Source organism: Squalius cephalus (assembly GCF_949319135.1).
Source record: "Squalius cephalus genome assembly, chromosome: 18".
Classification (NCBI taxonomy): Eukaryota; Metazoa; Chordata; class Actinopteri; order Cypriniformes; family Leuciscidae; genus Squalius; species Squalius cephalus.
The window spans coordinates 30,565,897-30,585,465 of NC_137139.1; the positions used below are offsets into that span (position 1 = coordinate 30,565,897).

The 19,569-nt window shown below is 44.1% G+C and overlaps 1 protein-coding gene across 1 annotated transcript; it reads right to left on the reverse strand.

Annotated features, from left to right (window-relative positions):
- Positions 1–355: 355 nt before the first annotated feature.
- On the reverse strand, positions 356–19,202 carry LOC307146149 (cytochrome P450 2B4-like). Its single transcript, XM_079850007.1, has 10 exons — positions 19,170–19,202; positions 18,660–18,902; positions 18,368–18,521; positions 17,041–17,193; positions 15,770–15,930; positions 6,065–6,238; positions 5,822–5,963; positions 3,911–4,098; positions 1,296–1,437; positions 356–672 (listed from the first exon to the last, which is right to left on the reverse strand). Exons 2-10 carry the CDS (start codon positions 18,852–18,854, stop codon positions 482–484), a joined length of 1,500 nt encoding a protein of 499 aa, XP_079706133.1. The 5' UTR covers positions 18,855–18,902; positions 19,170–19,202; the 3' UTR covers positions 356–481.
- Positions 19,203–19,569: the final 367 nt, after the last annotated feature.

Here is a 19,569-nt window from a genome sequence, read left to right on the forward strand (position 1 = left end):
TATAAGACAAATCAAACTCTGATGTAAGATTGCAGATATAACATGATTTAACATCTGTTCAGACTGTGGAGAATGACCATGTTGTTTGGAGACTCATGTCACATGATCTAGTAAATCAACCAGTTCGACCACTTTAAACACAAAGACATAACTTGTACTTACTTTAGACTTGAAAGGAATGCTTCATTCTCTCACTGAGGTGTAATTTTTTATTTGTTGTAAAAGCATTTCACTATACAAATCTTGTAAAACTACATGTGTATACATTTCATTATAAAATAAAATGCATGCATCCATAATAAAATAATAAAAATGTAAAAAAAATAAATAAAAAATAAACATTTTTATAGCTGTGCTTAAATAAATGTTTAAAACTTTTTGCCACCATGACATTAAAATTGACCATTCTTGTTTTTTTATGGAATATTTCATGTATGATTACATGATGATGTCAGTCTGATACATTTCAGGTTACTGACGGTCACTCTTTACTATCTCTGCTGCAGCAGATGATGTTGAAGGTTTGAGGAAGGTGGAAAACACCCATAATCCCATCTATGTCCCGAGGCTGTGGATCTGGTGGCCAGGAGAAATGAATCCGCTGTAGGAGAGACGTGATGTACAGGAAGAGCTCCGTCCTCGCCAGCGTCTCGCCGAGACAGACCCTCGGACCTGACAAACCAGCACACACAAATATTTAGGCCTAAATTTAAGATGTATGTATTTGAGTTGCAAATAAAACTTCCATCCATTTAGATTACAGAGATTTAACTAAACAAACTAGTAAAATGAATGTGATGCATATTTGTCAGTCATACATAAATTAAAGATTTCCACACTCAAATCATGGCATTGTTTATTATTAACTAATTGCATGTAATTGATTCAATTTAAATCATTTTAAAACAGCATAAATCATTGAGAAAATAATTGCATTTATTTAATTATAAAGTATGAACATGCGTATGACTAGCTGTGGAACAAGCAATTTTCAGTTGTGTGAGACTCAATCAAATTGGATTAATTGATAAATATATAAACCTGGTTATTGTGCATTTAAAGAATTCAGTTTATTAGTATGTACTATTACAGAAATCTTCCCCGTTTCATTCATGTACTGTATGACTGACAAATATGCATCACATTATTTTGCTTATGCTAAAAACTGTGTAATCCAAAATGGATGCATTTTATATGCAAAAATACATAAATCTTATATTTAGGCCTAAATATTTATTTGCGTGTAATTTTAGTCCAGTAACCTTTGTGTTTAATATCAGAAATGCCTGACTCACCCAGTGAGAATGGGATGAAACACTCCGGCTTGCTGAAGTGTCCGTTCTCATCCAGGAAATTCTCTGGGTTAAAGGAGTTGGGATGCTTCCAGTGCTCCTTATTGCTGAAAATTGCTGCTAAGTTTGTTAGGATCATAGTTCCCTGTATGAGGAAAGTTCAGCAGAGTTAAATAACGCTTTTCACAAATCCCGGAGGCATTTTTAACCTCCTATATTGTCCCATGTTTCATGTAATCAGTCATAATTTACACTGGCTTATTGCTCTTACATGATAATATTACATATTTATATAAGATTCATTTAACTGATTGGACATGTGATGGAAATGTTTTATGTAATGGCCTCAGAATTGGTCAAAAGGGTATTTTAACATGAAATGTGCAGAAAAGTGCAGACGAAGGAAGCTCAGGTCAAAGACCATGTACACATCACATGATCAAAGAATCTATACTTACTGAAAAGTGCTTAACACAGTAGAACTAACAATTAAATGATTTGCTTATGATCATTACAAACCAATCACCAGAACAAATCAGAGTGAAGAAGACTTGAGTGATGTGGATTTTTACTCAGCTTAGTATTGGATTGTATTACAAGTATTTGGGAAGGGAATTACCATGAGATACTGTAGTATATTATTTTATTATATTATATTAACATCTGGAAGTTTTTTTTAATTGTCAGTGGTGAAGTCAGATTATAGGTTGTATTCGTATAGAGAATTTCCACGACAGACAAGTACAGCACACAACTTTATATAATATTAATATAATATCTAGTCTAGTTTCTTTATACTTAGTTTAAATTACTAAATAAATTACTGGGCAAATCTAAAAAATAAATAAAAATAAAAAACAACATCTATCTATCTATCTATCTATCTATCTATCTATCTATCTATCTATCTAGGCAAGGCAAGGCAAGGCAAGGCAAGTTTATTTATATAGCACATTTCATACACAGTGGCAATTCAAAGTGCTTTACATAGAAGAAATTAAAATAATAAAAAGAAATAAGAATAATTAAAACAGTTTAGAAAAATAAAAAATAAAATACAGTACAGTACAAACAGTCGGACGGACATTGGCACAGTGCTCATTCAGTAAATGCACAGTTAAATAGATGTGTTTTTAGTCTGGATTTGAAAGTGATACTGTAGGAGCACATCTGATCTCTTCTGGAAGCTGGTTCCAGCTGCGGCTGGCATAGTAGCTAAAAGCAGATTCACCATGCTTAGAGTGAACCCTTGGTATTTCTAGCTGATATGATCCTAGTGATCTGAGTGATCTGTTGGGTTTATATTCAGTGAGCATATCTGCAATGTATTGAGGTCCTAGGCCATTAAATGATTTATATACCAGTAATAATACTTTAAAATCAATCCTAAATTTAACTGGGAGCCAGTGTAAAGACCTGAGGACTGGTGTGATATGTTCATATTTTCTGGTTCTGCTCAGAATCCTGGCGGTAGCGTTCTGTATGAGCTGCAACTGTCTTATGGTCTTTTTGGGAAGGCCAGTGAGGAGTCCATTACAATAATCCACCCTGCTGGTGATGAAAGCATGAACAAGTTTCTCTAAGTCTTGTCTGGAAACAAAGTATCTAATTCTTGCAATATTTTTCAGATGATAGTATGCTGATTTAGTTATTGCTTTGACATGACTACTGAAACTAAGGTCTGACTCTAGTGTCACACCAAGATTCCTGACTTGATTTTTAGTTGTTTGACCCCTAGAGTGAAGGTATGCGTTCACCTTGAGAACTTCATCTTTGTTTCCAAATGCAATGACTTCAGTTTTGTCTTTGTTTAACTGAAGAAAGTTTTGGCACATCCAACTGTTGACTTCATCAATGCATTGGCACAGGGAGTCAATGGGGCTGTAATCGTTAGGCGATAGGGCTAAGTAGAGCTGTGTGTCGTCTGCATAGCTGTGGTAAGCAATTTGGTTCTTTCTCATTATTTGGCTCATTGGGAGCATATACAGGTTGAACAGGAGTGGCGCAAGAATTGAGCCTTGAGGGACTCCGCATGTCATGGATGTCCACTCAGACTATCTATCTATCTATCATATTTTTAATACCAATATGCTTAATTGTCACTAAAATAATGTCAAAATGCAAATGCATGAAAAATAAATCTTAATGGTCCTTAATATATTTTATTTAAACAAAATGTTTTTTGTTTTTTTTAATTTTGGATTTAATGTAACTTGGACAATTTCTGACAGGTTTCATGACAACGCAACTACTTGCTTACTGCAATGTAATTTGTCAAAAAACATAGTGGTCCATTGTGTATTAAGCCTATTATTAACTTCTGATGCATTATTTTCAATATTTCAATATCTCAGATGTGATTTGTGAAGGAATAAAGAATATAAAAATTGTATCTCTTTGGCTAAGTTCTTCGTAATTGGTTATTTATGACTCAGGTAGCATCTTTATTGCGAGGTTAACTGTATGAAAAGGCTGTGAAAATCCATAAAGCCTTGTCAACGAATAACTCGGATGGTTAGATTTTAACATATTGCCAAGGAAAAGCCAGGATGTCTATATTTTCAGTGCGTAATTACTTAGATAACTCCATTCACATTCATCCAGACTCCATTCATTACCTGAGGAATGTCGTATCCTCGTAGTTTTGTTGGACGAATCGTTTCATGAATCACTCCAAATGGTACAAGGTTGGCAAAGCGCTGAATCTCGTGAACAGTGGCGTAGGTGTACGGTAGTTTGTCACGGTCATCCATGCTGGGCAAGCGGTCATAACCCAACACCTGAACAATCTCCTCATGACATCGCTCTGTGTGAGATAAAAGGGAAATTGCATTGCATGGCTCTTAAAGGTTAGTTAGAGTTAAAGCTTTAGGTTTTGATGCTTAGCAAATGCAAAGGCCGCAGAGTGGAAAATGGTGAAAAGGCCAATAATAGCATCAAAGGCTGATCTATTAACAGTAAGATTATTACACTTATAGAAACATATACCCAACCAAAGAGCACCTACTGGAATTACTAAACAACCTTCCAGCAAGCAGCGCTCCAAGATGTTTTCGTTGGTAAATTAGTACACTAAATGGTTCTGAATTAACTGCAAAAAAGGCGTGGTCCGTTGCTCTGTAAAATTTTGCGAATAACTGATTCTGAAAGGAATCGTTGCGATCGGGAATTTCGCGTAAGGCTGATTTATACTTCTGCGTCGAACCAGAGCCCGTCTACGGAGAGCCTGGCCACTCCCTATTAAGTCCTATTGTACCGAATTTTGGTTGTAGTTCCACCAGAGTTCCACTGGGGGTGATCGCCCATGAGTGCAAAATGAATGGGAGTCTATGGTGCTAGACGGCTTGTCTCTTTCACCCGATTGCCGTTGAGAAATCTCAGATTTGATTGTAGGTTTTGCAAATTCAACATGGGTTATAGGTCGAAAGTTGAATGAACAAGAACTTATGTCCTTTCGATTTCTTACTGGTTGAGTTGTTGTTGCCCATAACACGCTAGCATTCTGCTAATGAACGCTGATTGGTCAGTGAAGGACTGATTACGACCAGAGATACCGCTTGATGGCATTGTGTGTGTGTGTGTATTTTCGGCGTGGTCTTTTAAAACAACAAAACAAAAACTCTTCTAGCACATGTATTTACCTGTGTCAGCTGTGTTGTCGATGCCTCGAGAGAAAAGAAAGTGCAGAGCGCGAAAGCACCAAAGTGACTGAAGGATTGCTGTAAAGCAGTATCTCTGGTCGTACGATGTGTATGACGTTATTGACATTTTAAAAGACTTTTTAAAGCAAATAAGTGACTCTAAAAAAATCGAACACCCAGCAATGTGTAATTTCTTTGCATCTCCTTTCGAATACAACATTCAAATTACTAGACAAAAAATTATATCCTGAGAAAAATGGATTTTGAGAGGTATAGTGCCATAGACCTCCATTCATTCTGCACTTGTCCTGTGAGCGCCCTCATATGGAACCAGAGTGGAACTGCAGCTAGTTCAGAAGCCGGAAGTTTACTAAGAGTGGAAGTTCTCCCCTTATTAGACATTCTCTGGTCGAACTTACGTCGTAGGCTGTGTATAGCACGTGTAGCCTATGACGTAGCCTGACGTGCACCTCTACAAAAATGTAACAACGTGTCAATTCTACACGGACCGCAAGTGCTGTAATTGGTCTGCAATAAGTGGCAATCTGTCTGCATGTGTAGTTGTGCATCAATGTGGACAACAAGGCAGAAATATAAATGAAAACCGATGCGTTAAAGAAAACTGCTTGTTTCGAAAGAGACTTCTGTGTGAGCAGCGCTTTATACTGTTATTGACAATGGAACGTTTATGGAATGTGACATTTTGCTAATGTGACCACAATGGAATCTTGCTTTCACACAAAAAAAGCTTGTTTCCAAAATATAAATGGTCATTTCGACATATACTTGCAATTGTGTGGAAAAAATGTCTGTATATTTTATAGGCTAGATATTATTTCTCTTTATTCAATTAATGAATATTATTTAATTAATGTTTAGCTCTAGTACCTTGTACATCTGGGTTTTGAATCAAGAAGATGAGCCCCCATCTGATGGTGGTCGATGTGGTGTTTGTTCCAGCCTGGAACAAATCAGCTGCTGAAATAACCAGGTTCTCCTCATGAAACGTGGAATCATCGTTGGACTTTTGCTGCTCCAGGTGAAACAAATGTATCAGTTTACTACAGCTAAAAAAAAGGTCTAGTTTTACATATATGCATGTGGGAACCCTTTTTCAGTAACTGATCTCACTTTCTCGATCTCCAGCAGGTAGGCATCAATGAAGTCTCGCGGGCTGTCTGGAACCAGAGTTTCTTTGTGTTCTTTAATTTGTTTCCAGATGAAACCATCTAACTCACTGGCAATCTGCTTGACCTTCTGGTGTGGCCCAGGGAAATGCTTGATAAAGGGCACTAAGTTGAAAAACTAAGATAGACAAAAAGATGATGGGTGCCTTATGTTTAAAATATTTTTCACATTTGAGACTTCTTTTCAGTGCATTTTATTCACGCCATACAAAATTAATATTCATATCATCAGGTAAATATTTCAATATTAAGTAAATATAGTTAAAAGTTAACATATGGAAGTTCATCCATCACTTTCATTACTTGTTTGTTAAAGTCATCAATATAAATATTTTAAGGTGGAGTATAACTAAATGTTGATAGATAGAAGTCAAATAAAACAATAATTGAAAATGCAAAAGTTATCCCAACTTTATAAAAATGCACAATGTCATGCAATATAGCAATGTGAATGCAGACAGTGCAGGTCACATGATTTGTCACCTGAAAGTTAAATATGTGTGTCACAGAACAGAAGATGGCAAACACAGGTAACTTCCAAACAGAGTTAATATGGTGATACTGGCAGGAAAGTGACAGTTCTTATCTTTTGCAGGCGGTGATGAAGAATTAGAGGAAAACCTGAAGACGAGATGATCCCAGAAGATGGATGAACACTGGACAGTTCGAGACAGGATCGTACAGGTAAGTTTTACTTTCACAGACGACTGACAAAGACTGGACGGTCCGAGACAGGTGGGTAGTCAGGTAAGTGTTGAACAACAAGACCAGACAAAGGTGATCTGAAGAGTGACTGCTTATATGGTGCATGGGCGATGAGTGATTTTCAGTGCCAGGTTTGATGATGGCTGACTGAGTGCAGGTGTGGACCAGAAGGGATGCTAGGAAATGTAGTTCCCTTTCGTAGTCACTCCGAGTTAAGTCGGATGACGACGAATGGGGTTTCACTTAGAAAGCCTCTCACCTTCGAGTATATAAAACGAGCCAATGGCAATGAAATGCCATGGGTCTGCGAAATTTGCATAGCGTATCTCCGCCCCACCCTGGGGGTATATAAGGAAGTACGCCGGCAACATGCAGATATGTTTTCGCTTCGGAGCCAAGAGTTCTCTTCAGTCCTGCAAGCCATTCTGAATCATCTTCACTCTACGAGATGAGCGGCTCTTCAGCGTGTTGGTGTGATGGCGCGTTCCAGCGAGATCGCATTCCCTGCTGCTGATCTGTGCAGTGATCTGCCGACAGTGTGTGTGTTTCTCCCTGGGCGCTTCAGCACTCTGCTGAGCTTTTTCCTCTCTCTAAAAGAGCTGCACGCGGCACGTCTTTTTCAAGACGGCTCGCCCGTGTATTTAATAATAATAATAATAATAATACATTTTATTTATAAAGCACTTTTCATAAAAGAATCTCAAAGTGCTACAGAGACCGTATTAAACTAATTAAAATCAAAAACAAAATAAAATAACTAGTGCTAAAATATATAGGCAGAAAACTACTAAAATATAGCAGGGCAAAATTAGTAAAGCCTAAGGACAGCTTAAAAATGCCTGCCTGAACAAGAAAGTTTTAAGCTCTTTTTTAAAAGAGTCCACAGACTGGGGTTCTCGCAGATGTTCAGGGAGGGAGTTCCAGATGCGAGGGGCAGCAGTGCAAAAGGCTCGGTCTCCCATGGTGCGAAGTTTTGAGCGTGGCTGATGGAGGCGGTTTGTGCTTTGAGACCGGAGGTTACGGGTGGAAGAGCGAGGGGTAAGGAGATCTTTGAGGTATTGTGGGGCGTTGTTATAGATGCAGAGGTGGGTGATGAGGGCAATCTTGTATTGAATTCTTGAGGTTATGGGGAGCCAGTGAAGATTCTGAAGAATGGGGGTGATGTGTTCATATTTGCGGGTTTTCATAAGAGTTCGGGCAGCACAGTTCTGAATGAATTGAAGTTTCTGAAGATGTTTATTTGGTATACCGATAAGCAGGCTGTTACAGTAATCCAGCCTGGATGAAATTAAGGCGTGGACCAGTTTTTCTGCGTCAGAAAAAGTGAGGAAGGGGCGGAGTTTAGAAATGTTTTTGATATGAAAAAAAACAGGTTTTGTAAAGATGTTTGATATGATTTGAAAAGGTCAGTTGTGGGTCCAGCTTAACACCGAGGTTGGTAACAGTAGTTGACAGGGGGATGTCTTGGCCAGAGAAAGAGATAGTGGTTATGGGTGATGACTGGACCTGATGAGGGGTGCCGATTTGGATGGCTTCAGTTTTTGAGCTGTTCAACTGAAGGAAATTATGACTCATCCATGCCCTAACCTCCTCCAGGCAGTTAGAGAGGGCTAGAGATGATGGTGAAGAGGAAGCAGAAGCTGTTGAGGGAGCAGATAATGCTGGAAGGACCGGGGTGGAGCATAGGTTTGAGTCGGTTCGCAGGTATAACTGAGTGTCATCAGCATAGCAGTGAAAGGAGATGCCATGATGGCTGATGACACGACCCAGTGGCAACATATATAAAATGAAGAGCAGGGGCCCTAGGATAGATCCTTGGGGGACACCAAAAGTGACAGGAGCTGTACGGGTCCAAGCAGATCCCAGGTTGACGTACTCTGTCCTGTCAGCGAGATATGAGGTGAACCAGTCCAGTGTGGAGTGACAGAGTCCAATGTCGGTATGAAGACGGCTTAGGAGGATATGGTGGTCGATGGTATCAAAGGCCGCTGAAAGGTCAAGGAGAATAAGCAGAGAGGGTGATCCAGAATCTGCAGAAATTAGAAGGTCGTTAGTTACCCTCAACAGCGCTGTCTCTATTTACTGGATGTGGGCGCGATTCATCTGCCTAACGGTCACGAGCGCTGTTTCGCGTGTTGGGCTTAATCATGCTCGGCAGCGCTCGTGGATGAGTCATGTTTTCATTGCGGGAACATGACCATCACGATGTTTATAGATCGAGACTCGATCTCTGTGTGAGAGTCCCCTCCGCCACTCCCCAATCTATCTCTTCCTCAAGAGGGGATGTTTTGGCTGGTGGCCAGGGTGATCTGAGGGTTATGGTGTGGCATAATTCCGACGAGCTTTCCTCGGGCCACGCCCCCCTCCACATCGCAAACCGTGGGGATTCCGTGTGTGCCTGGTTCCTCTCGGGGACCCAGTGTTTTCATTCGGGACTCCAGCAGATGGTGTCATGTCACTCACAGCATCACAAGGCGGGCTTGATTCCTCTGGAAATGAGGATTCGACTGTGTTGCCTCCCTCGGGAGTGTCAGTGTTAGTCGAGTCAGATCCAGAGCTGACGGCCATGCTTTCCCGGGCAGCTGAAAGCATCGGTTGGAGGGGCGCTCTCCCCCCGAGCACTGTAGGCTTACGATTGGTTTCTGGGCGCGTGTTGCTCTACAGCACTCGCTCCCAGTGCCTTTCTCCCGGACGTGCATCAGGACGCCTCCGGCTCGCGAGGGTCCCCGTGACTTATCGCGGCCTTCCCTGGGGTTGAGGACTGTACCCTACAGTCTTCGACCCCCCCAGAAGCAGACTGAGGCCTTCTGCACCAACGGTCATCAGTCCGTGCGGTCTCCTTAGTCTGCTTCCCGCCGAGGCCGCCTCCCTGCGGCCCCTCCCCTCGAGCCTTCACTGGCCCCGAGCAGGAGAGGGTTGTAGGAGGGCGGCACCGCCCGTCTCTGCCCCTTAGCCGGCTAAATGCCTGGCTAGGCAGCACTCTTGAGATGGGCGGTTTGCTCGGCGGTGTGGTTGAGGACTGCGCCCAACAGTCTTCGACCCTCCCCTGAAGCGGACTGAGGCCTTCTGTACCAATGGTCATCCGTCCGTGCGGTCTCCTTAGTCTGCTTCCCGCCGAGGCTGCCTCCCTGCGGCTCCTCCCCTCGAGCCTTCACCGGCCCGAGCAGGAGGAGGATGCAGGAGGGCGGCACTGCCCGTCTCTGCCCCTTAGCTGGCCAAACGCCAGGCTAAGCAGCACTCTTGAGACGGACAGCTTGGAGTTAGGGCTCAGTTATTCTCAGGAGCTGGTAGCAGGGCCACTCCTTCCCCCGGTGGAGGGCCGGGGGAGAATTTCTTGTTTCAAGAACTGATGCCCCTTCCTCCAAGCCCCAAGAGGCTGTGGATGACAGCATGCGCCGCCCACGGGCCACGCTCCTCTCATCTCCCTCTGTCGCCAGACCCCTGCCAGAGCACGCCCTCGTGGGACGCTGGTCCTCCCCTGGCCTCCTCTGGCAGAACGTGGTTAATGACCGTGCCCCCGCACAGGGCCGCTATGCCACCCTCGCCTGGGCCGGCCATTCCGCCTCGCTGCACCACCGACGGTACGTCTGTGGTTCGAATGACCACGCTGGCGCAGTTCTGGGAGCCTGGCTAGAGCTTCCAGACTGTCCCGCTGGGTCGCGAGAACCATCAGGCTCGGCTATGCGATTCAGTTCACACGGTCTCCTCCCCGCTTCTGGGGAGTCCGCTTCACTATGGTCAGTGGCAATGCCCCTGTCATGAGAGCTGAGGTCGCCACCCTACTGGCGAAGGGTGCGATCGAGACTGTCCCTCCAGCCGAAATGAAGTCCGGCTTCTACAGCCCCTACTTCATTGTACCGAATAAATCTGGTGGGTTACGGCCAATCCTCGACTGCCGCGTCTTGAACCGCTCCCTTCACAGGCTGCCGTTCAAGATGCTCACGGCCAAACGCATCCTCCAGTGCGTGCGGCCGCAGGATTGGTTTGCAGCGATCGACCTGAAGGACGCCTACTTCCATGTCTCTATTTTACCTCGACTCAGACTGTTTCTTCGGTTTGCTTTCGAGGGGCAGGCATACCAGTACGCGGTTCAACCATTCGGGCTAGCCCTGTCTCCTCGCGTCTTCACGAAAGTCGTCGAAGCAGCCCTTGTTCCCCTCCGGGAACACGGGGTTTGCATCCTGAATTATCTCGACGACTGGCTAATCCTAGTTCACTCTCGAGACCAGGTTTGCGAACACAGGGACTTGGTGCTCCGGCACCTAGCTCGTCTGGGCCTTCGGGTGAACTGGGAGAAGAGCAAACTCTGCCCCGTGCAGAGGATCTCTTTTCTCGGTATGGAAATCGACTCGGTCGCCATGTGCGCGCAGCTTACGAGCGAGCTTCGTCAGTTCGAGGGCAAGACTGCAGTTCCACTGAAACTGTTTCAGAGGCTCCTGGGGCATATGGCATCCGCAGCTGCAGTAACGCCGCTCGGATTGCTTCATATGAGACGCTTCAGCTGTGGCTTCGCGATCGAGTCCCGAGGTGGGCATGGCAACACGGCACGCTCCGAGTCCCAGTGACTCCGACCTGCCGTCAGACCTTCACCCCGTGGTCGAACCTCAGTATTCTACGGGCCGGAGTTCCCTTAGAATGAGTTTCCAGGCATGTTGTTGTTTCAACAGATGCCTCCGCCATGGGTTGGGGCGCCATGTGCAATGGACATGCTGCCGCGGGACCCCAGGACCCAAGAACCCCAGCGCCTTTGGCATGTCAATTGCCTCGAGTTGCTGGCTGTACGTCTTGCCCTGCACCGTTTCCGTGCGTTGCTCAAGGGTCAACACGTACTAGTCCGGTCAGACAATACCGCGACAGTAGCGTACATCAACCGTCAAGGTGGTCTACGCTCCCGCTGTATGTCGCAACTGGCCCGCCACCTCCTCATATGGAGTCAGAAGCATCTGAGGTCGCTTCGAGCCATTTATATCCCGGGAGACCTGAACCAGGTGGCCGACGAGCTGTCTCGGCTTCGGCCTCTCGCTGGAGAATGGAGACTCTATCCCCAGACGGTTCAGCTGATTTGGGATCAGTTCAGGGACGCACAGGTAGACCTGTTTGCCTCCCACGACTTGTCCCACTGCGACCTGTTTTATTCCCTGACCGAGGGCACGCTCGGCACGGATGCACTTGCGCACAGCTGGCCGCGGGGCCTCCGCAAGTATGCGTTTCCCCCAGTGAGCCCTCTTGCGCAGACTTTGCGCAAGATCAGGGAGGACGAGGAGCAGGTAATTTTGGTTTCCCCGTATTGGCACAACCGCACCTGGTTCCCAGAACTAGTACTCCTCGCGACAGCAACTCCCTGGCCAATTCCTCTGAGGAAAACCTGCTTTCTCAGGGACGGGGCACCTTATGGCACCCTCGTCCCGATCTTTGGAACCTCCACGTGTGGCTCCTGGACGGGACGAGGCAGGTTTGAGTACCCTACCACCAGCGGTGGTGGCTACCATCACTTCCGCTAGAGCATCGTCCACGAGACATGCCTATGCGTTGAAGTGGAACCTCTTTGTCAACTGGTGTTCTTCTAAACATCTAGAACCCACGAAATGCCCGATCAGTGTCGTGCTTTCCTTCCTGCAAGAAGGGTTGGATCAAAGGCTGTCTCCCTCCACCCTGAAAGTGTATGTTGCCGCCATTGCCGCACATCGCGACGCAGTTGATGGTAAGTCTCTGGGAAAGCACGACCTGATCACCAGGTTCCTGAGGGGAGCGAGGAGACTGAATCCTCCTCGTCCTCCCCTCGTACCCTCTTGGGACCTCTCAGTGGTTTTAACTGCCCTGCAGAGTGCTCCCTTTGAGCCTCTGCAATCAGTGGAGCTTAAGTTCCTGTCAATGAAGACAGCGCTCCTGGTTGCATTGGCCTCCATCAAGAGGGTAGGGGACCTGCAGGCATTTTCGGTTGACGAAGCGTGCCTGGAATTCGGACCGGCTAACTCTCACGTGATCCTGAGACCCCGGCCTGGATATGTGCCCAAGGTTCCCACCACTCCCTTTCGAGACCAGGTGGTGAACCTGCAAGCGCTGCCCTTGGAGGAGGCAGACCTAGCCTTGGCACTGCTCTGTCCAGTACGCGCACTCCGTGCTTACGTAGACAGAACGCAGTGTTTCAGGACCTCAGATCAGCTCTTTGTCTGACATGGTGGGAAGCTGAAGGGAAAGGCTCTCTCCAAGCAAAGGTTGTCTCACTGGATAGTGGACGCCATTGCTTTGGCTTACCAGCAGCAAGGTCGACCGTGCCCCCTTGGTGTGACGGCTCACTCCACCCGGAGTGTGGCATCCTCTTGGGCTCTAGTGCATGGTGCCTCGCTAACAGACATCTGCAGAGCTGTAGGCTGGGCGGCACCTAACACATTCGCGAGATTCTACAATCACCGAGTGGAGCCAGTTTCTTCTCATGTACTCGCTTCAACTAGCCGGTACTAGATTCTGCTCAGGTGTCTTCGCTTGCTCGCCATTCCTCTCCACGGACGGTATACGTGCGATATTCCCTCAGGTGAGCCTAATAAGCCCCGAGTCTCCTCCAGCACTGTCGACGTCAAAGCCAGAGTTATGCCACCGGCAGCTTTCGCGCTTGGCTAGGTGCCTCCATGTGCATGGTTCCCCCTCTGGGTGACCCCCACATGTGTATTTCCACTGTAAGCCTCTCTGAGCATGTGTCTTTCCCTTGGGCAAGCCACCTTGCCACCCCTGGGGTTGAAATATTCCACCTGCGGCTGGACACCCCAGTGATACTCCATATGCAGCCCCCCGGGGTCATATGTGTATTCCAAGTCCCCCCCCTTTGGGCTGGGCATAATTGCATATTTCCACTGAGATTTGCTTCCCAGTGTACCTTGGTATTCCTGTGTTAAGTAGGACTCCTTCGTCCGTGCTAGTCTCACGACAGGGAGCTCAGACTTACGCAGGGCACTGGAAGACAGTCGAGAGGTGGAGAGATTAGACTGGGAACCCCATTCGTCGTCATCCGACGTAACTCGGAGTGACTACGAAAGGGAACGTCTCGGTTACGTATTTAACCCTCGTTCCCTGAGTAGGGAACGGAGACGTTACGTCTCCCTGCCTCTTCCGCTGTACCACTGGAACGCCTGAGTTCAGTCTCGGCTCCTCAGCGAAGACATATCTGCATGTTGCCGGTGTACTTCCTTATATACCCCCAGGGTGGGGTGGAGATACGCTATGCAAATTCCGCAGACCCATGGCATTTCATTGCCATTGGCTAGTTTTATATACTCGAAGGTGAGAGGCTTTCTAAGCAAAACCCCATTCGTCGTCATCCGACGTAACGTCTCCGTTCCCTACTCAGGGAACGAGGGTTACATACGTAACCGAGACATTCTGTGGTGACTGAGGATTATGACAGTACTCCTCCCCTCCCAGAAGGTTTGAACTCACGCCTAATAGAATCCATCCAAGGAGGGAGGGAAGGAGGGCACCCTGGTGCCGGCAGGATGGGAAGCCTTGAGGGTGGTACTGGCAAGCCATGGACGGAGCCATGGAGGGGCCAGTTGCTCAGGGAGCCTGGAAGGTATCTGTGGTGCAGGGAAAAGTTTGCAGTGTGGGCATCAAAAGGACAGTCATCCTGAGTGAGGAGGATTAAACAGAAGCATGCTGTAGTTAAATCCTGAACTTGTTGGTTCACAGTGACCGGAGTGGACTCTGGACTGAGTCTCAGGGTAGGAACGGACATTTCTCTTACTGGAACAGACTGAGGAATTTCACTCGGGAATTAAACCCTGGACTTGGGGAAGATGACACACTGGAACACTATCTGGACATGAGGACCGAAGATTGAAAATCTTCTTAAGAGCTGTCTTGATGGCCATGATAATTGGTAGCGCTAGCTTTTCCATCAGGACCGCACTGTTTGAGACAGCTTTCTTTGCCTGAAGAAAAACTGGAGCACTTGCCATGATGGAATTGAAAGCTGACATTGCATAGTCGTGAGGAGGGAAGCTGGCATTGGTTTCACCCACATGGAAGACGTTAACCTCTCCCACAGTGAAGGACGAACCACTTCGCAACAGTGCATAATCAAACTCAATAAATCAAAAATAAATTGCGCTCTAGGGAACAGGTAGTAGCTGACGTCAGAATCTGTTGATAAAGGTGCTCCTCTAATCCACCCCAGAAGATTGTCTACAAGGTTCCATCATTCCATGGAACCAGTTTGGAAAGATTAAGAAATTCCTCAACATAATCTTCAATTGGATAACCATCTTGTGAAATGGAGAGGAGATGGTTCTCTGGGTCAAAAGATATGATGTCCATGGTTGATGTTGGTTAAGGTCTGGTCTGGTCTGCTGTCACGGAACAGAAGATGGCAAACACAGGTAACTTCCAAACAGAGTTGATTGATTGACATAAGGGACTTGAGCAGGTGAGTAACTGGATTGCAGATTAATATAGTGATACTAGCAGGAAAGTGACAGTTCTTATCTGTTGCAGGACAGTTCAGGACAGTTCAGAACAGTTCAGAACAGTTGGGTAGTCAGGTAAGTGTTTAGTGTTGAACGACGAGACCAGACAAAGGTGATCTAAAGAGTGACTGCTTATATGGTGCATGGGTGATGAGTGATTATCAGTGGCAGGTGTGATGATGGCTGACTGAGTGCAGGTGGGGACCAGAAGGGATGCTGGGAAATGTAGTTCTGAGGTGACTGGACTGGTGACTGGGGATTGTGACAATATGGATGCACTACTGTTTAAATTCTGCCATTATTTACTCAAAGGGTGGCCATAGCCAATAATCAGTAAATTAATCAAATAAAAATAATAATAAAATAGTTTCTGAGGGAGATTGAGTACATGGATGAGGATAATGCAGATAAAGCCAGTGATGATTATTTTTCAGCAGTGTAACTCTTTCTTTTTTTAATTCAGTCAAAAATGAAGGATGTGATCATACCTGTCCTGCAGCTGACCCTGCAAGCATTAAGTTATCATTCAGGAGTTTCAGAAGGTATGAGAAGCGTTTGTCATCATAATCGAAGCGATCTCCAAACACGATGGAACAGATAATGTTGGAAGCTGCATTCTGTAATGCATGCAGGGGGTTCATTGACATGCCTACAAAGAAACATGCATCAGTATGAGTGTAAAAAGGCCAGTGCTTTTATATCCAATCCATTTTAAATAGAAACTTGAATTTAAATTGTAAGGCCCGCCCAATCGGCCTAACGGTGGTTTCCAATAGAGCAGTTGAAGGTTTCCTGCGCGTTCTGTCTTTCTAGTTTAAATTCCAATTAAACTTTTATCTAACTCCATTTTATCACGACTGAGACAAATCAGACACAATTATTTGTTATATTTAACAAATAATCTTTAAAACTCAATCTTGGATCTATGGTCCCATCCCCCCAATAAGGGCAAGACATCACCTTCTCATAGAATGCAGTGTGTGTTTGTTATATCTATCTGAGTAACAGCAAGGCCTATGTTTAACCACACTTGAGACAGAGCCATAAATCGCTTAGTAGTACTGTACAGTAAGAAAGACATTTCCCTCCCCAGGAAATGAACAATTCTTAGAATTAATAAACAATTAACACTGAGTGTTCACGAAGGGACGAACAGGTGGATTGATTATAATATTAATTTGACTACATTAAGTTAATTCTATTAACTGATCCAAATATTCATAATCAATTATAACAAGTTATGATTGATTATTAATATTTCTTTAGGGCTAATTTGCTACACGACCTTAAATTTAGGTTAGAATGTCAATTGTTTATTTATAATTTCTATAATTAATCTAGACACTTGATTATTCTAACTCTTTATGGAAATAACACTCGTTCATTCAGATTCCAATAACATTTTGAGTCTCGCACCGGCCAGGTATACGGATCTCAATCACAAACTCGTCAGTATTGGTCATTAGACAGAGGCAATTGACTGATACCTTTAGATGGCGCACCATGCTTATTTCTAAAAGTATGCTATTTAGTCCCCATAGATCTGTACACACTTAATTAAGGTATGACTATATCTAACCAGAGGTCATGACCATTACCATAGAAATAAGCGGATCAATTAACTTCCTCTAATGGTAACTTTAAATAATCATGCCATGCCATGTCACATATACACAATGTTTAAGAAAGAGTCCTTTGGGTGCTGTTTGACACAGATGAGCTAGTTTGAGAGTTCTAATAAAGGATGAACATTTCATACCTTCTGCTTTAAGAAATTCAGAAATCAGATAGCGGCTTTCTTCTATCACCAGATCTTCTACTGATTTCTTCCCCAGGCCAAAATTCCTGAGCGTGTGCAGAGCAAACCTTCTCTGCTGCCTCCAGGAGTGACCAAACGTGACCATTATTATACCTGAGAAAAAGAGAGAACCAGCGTTCTAATCTCAAATCTGATCTATTGCTAAATTTATAGCCTACACATTTTTGAAGCAAAGTAACTCGAGATCGACCGTACACCATTAAAATTAAAGGTTCTTTATCGGCATTATGATTCCAAGAAGAATCTTTAATGTCTATAGAACCTTTTTATTGTACAAAAGATTCTATGTAGTGGCAAAATATTTTCAAATGTTCCTTACACTATTCCTTACTCAGGTTTATTACCTTATTCACTGAGGATCTTTAGGATCCCCAAAATGGTTCTTCTACAGCATCACTGTGAAAACACCCTTTTGGGACCTTTGATATTAAAGGGTTAGTTCGCCCAAAAATTTAATTCTGACATTAATTACTCTCCTGTCGTTCCAAACCCGCAAGACTTTCATTCATCTTTGAGCACAAATGAAGATCTTTTTGATGAAATCTGAGAGCTTTCTGTCCCTTCATTGACAGCTACGCAACTACCACTTTGATGCTTCAAAAAGTTCATAAAGGGATCGTAAAACTAATCCATATGAACTGAGCGGTTTAGTCCAAAATTTCTGAAGAGATGCTTTATATGATGAACAGATTGAATTTAGGCTTTAATTCACTTTTAAATACTGATCAGCGAACATAAACACACACTTGACGCGCGAGAACGAACCTCATTGATTCTTGCAGAAGCTCAAACGTGCTGCATAACACGAGAAGAAAACTCATTGTTCTCGTACGTCAAGCGAACATGCTTAAGCTTCCGTTAATCAGAACTGATGTGTGCGTTGATGAATGTTTATATGTGAATAAAAGCCTAACTTCAATCTGTTCATCATATAAAGCGATCAAGTCTCTTCAGAAAATTTGGACTAAACCGCTCAATTCATATGGATTAGTTTTATGATCTCTTTATGAACTTTCTGAAGCGTCAACGTGGTAGTTGCGTAGACTGTCAACAGAGGGACAGAAAGCTCTCAGATTTCATCAAAAATATCTTCATTTGTGTTCCGAAGATGATGGAATGTCTTACAGGTTTGGAATGACTCGAGGGTGAGTAAATAATGACAGAATTTTAATATTTGGGTGAACTAACCCTTTAAGAGTGACTCTAAAGTTTAGAATGAAATAGTACAAAATCCACATTTCAAGCATCATAATACCATGTTACTCACCAAGTCCATTAGTTGTCCATTCTATAAGAGGCATAGCCGGTCTTCCTGAAAAAGCTTCCTGAACCAGGGCTTCCTTCGTGACCTGGACTGTGTTGAGGATTATTATCGGCTTCCTTCCAAGATACACAGTGGACATTTCTCCATACTGAGGCATCTACTCGGAGAACATTCACAAGTGCATTTAAACTAAGAAAATGTTTCTGAACATATGTTTTGTAAACTAAACATCTAATTTCAAAACAGGTCAGAGTTCAATGATAAGCTCATACCAAGAAAAACAGTAAAAACTCACTGATCTTACGAACTCCCTAGGCTCCTTTATATAATGTAGTAATGATCCCACAAAAGGTAGAGGTCTGGGACCAGGAGGAGTTTGACCTCTGTAGGAATTAATCCTGATGATTTCGAACAGAACCAGAAAGATCAAGCCCAGAAACAGAGTCAGGCCTACAAAGGCCAGGTCTAACTTCATGAGAGTCGCCCACATGATGACAGATTCCAAAGACAAACTCAAAAGCAGTGGACCACCGATGAGCTTTATAAAAGCAAAGCAGAAGAGGGAGGAGACAGTGGGAGAGATTGACATGCTGTGAACCCTTTCAGCATGTGTTAATCCATGTGTCAATCAGCAAAAATGATGAATGCAGCTGTTTTACCTGCATACCAATTTATCAAGCATATAATAATTAACAGAAATTATTATATAACACCAATGCTCAAAGTGGGACGGTAAGCACCAGTACGTAGTACCGGCAGTTGTATATTTGAGTCTGTAGCGTACACTCAACTTTTTCTTGCTTACCGGCACTTCTCACATGTTCCCGGTACCACCCACACCGAAACGTAGAATCAGGCTAATTAATTGTATACATTGTGCGTTCTGGGATTTTATAAGTTGTACGGACTGCACGGATCAATTATCTGCCAGTATGACTGTGACTGAAGCCCAATTGTTTAATTTTGCATGAATGGCGTGCGAAATTGTGAGATAGCCTATTTGTGCGAGCTGTTCCTATTGGATAAAATGTGCAACTCATTTGAATTCTTTTGAGAACATAGTAAAATGCAACGGAGAAAGTCGAACATGATCTTAAAACAGCCACTAGTAAAAAGACTGAATTGTAATAAAACCCTACTTATCTAGAGAGATGTCAAAGAAAGAGCATAGGTCACTGCCTTGCAGCTTGCTCATACTCCTCTCC

Coding starts and splice junctions, on each gene's coding strand:
- LOC307146149 (XM_079850007.1), bottom strand. CDS start 18,854: ATGTGGGCGACTCTCATGAAGTTAGACCTGGCCTTTGTAGGCCTGACT. Junction 5,964..6,064: donor ACCTGCTGGAGATCGAGAAA/GTGAGATCAGTT, acceptor CACCTGGAGCAG/CAAAAGTCCAACGATGATTC. Junction 4,099..5,821: donor TCAAAACCCAGATGTACAAG/GTACTAGAGCTA, acceptor TATCTCACACAG/AGCGATGTCATGAGGAGATT.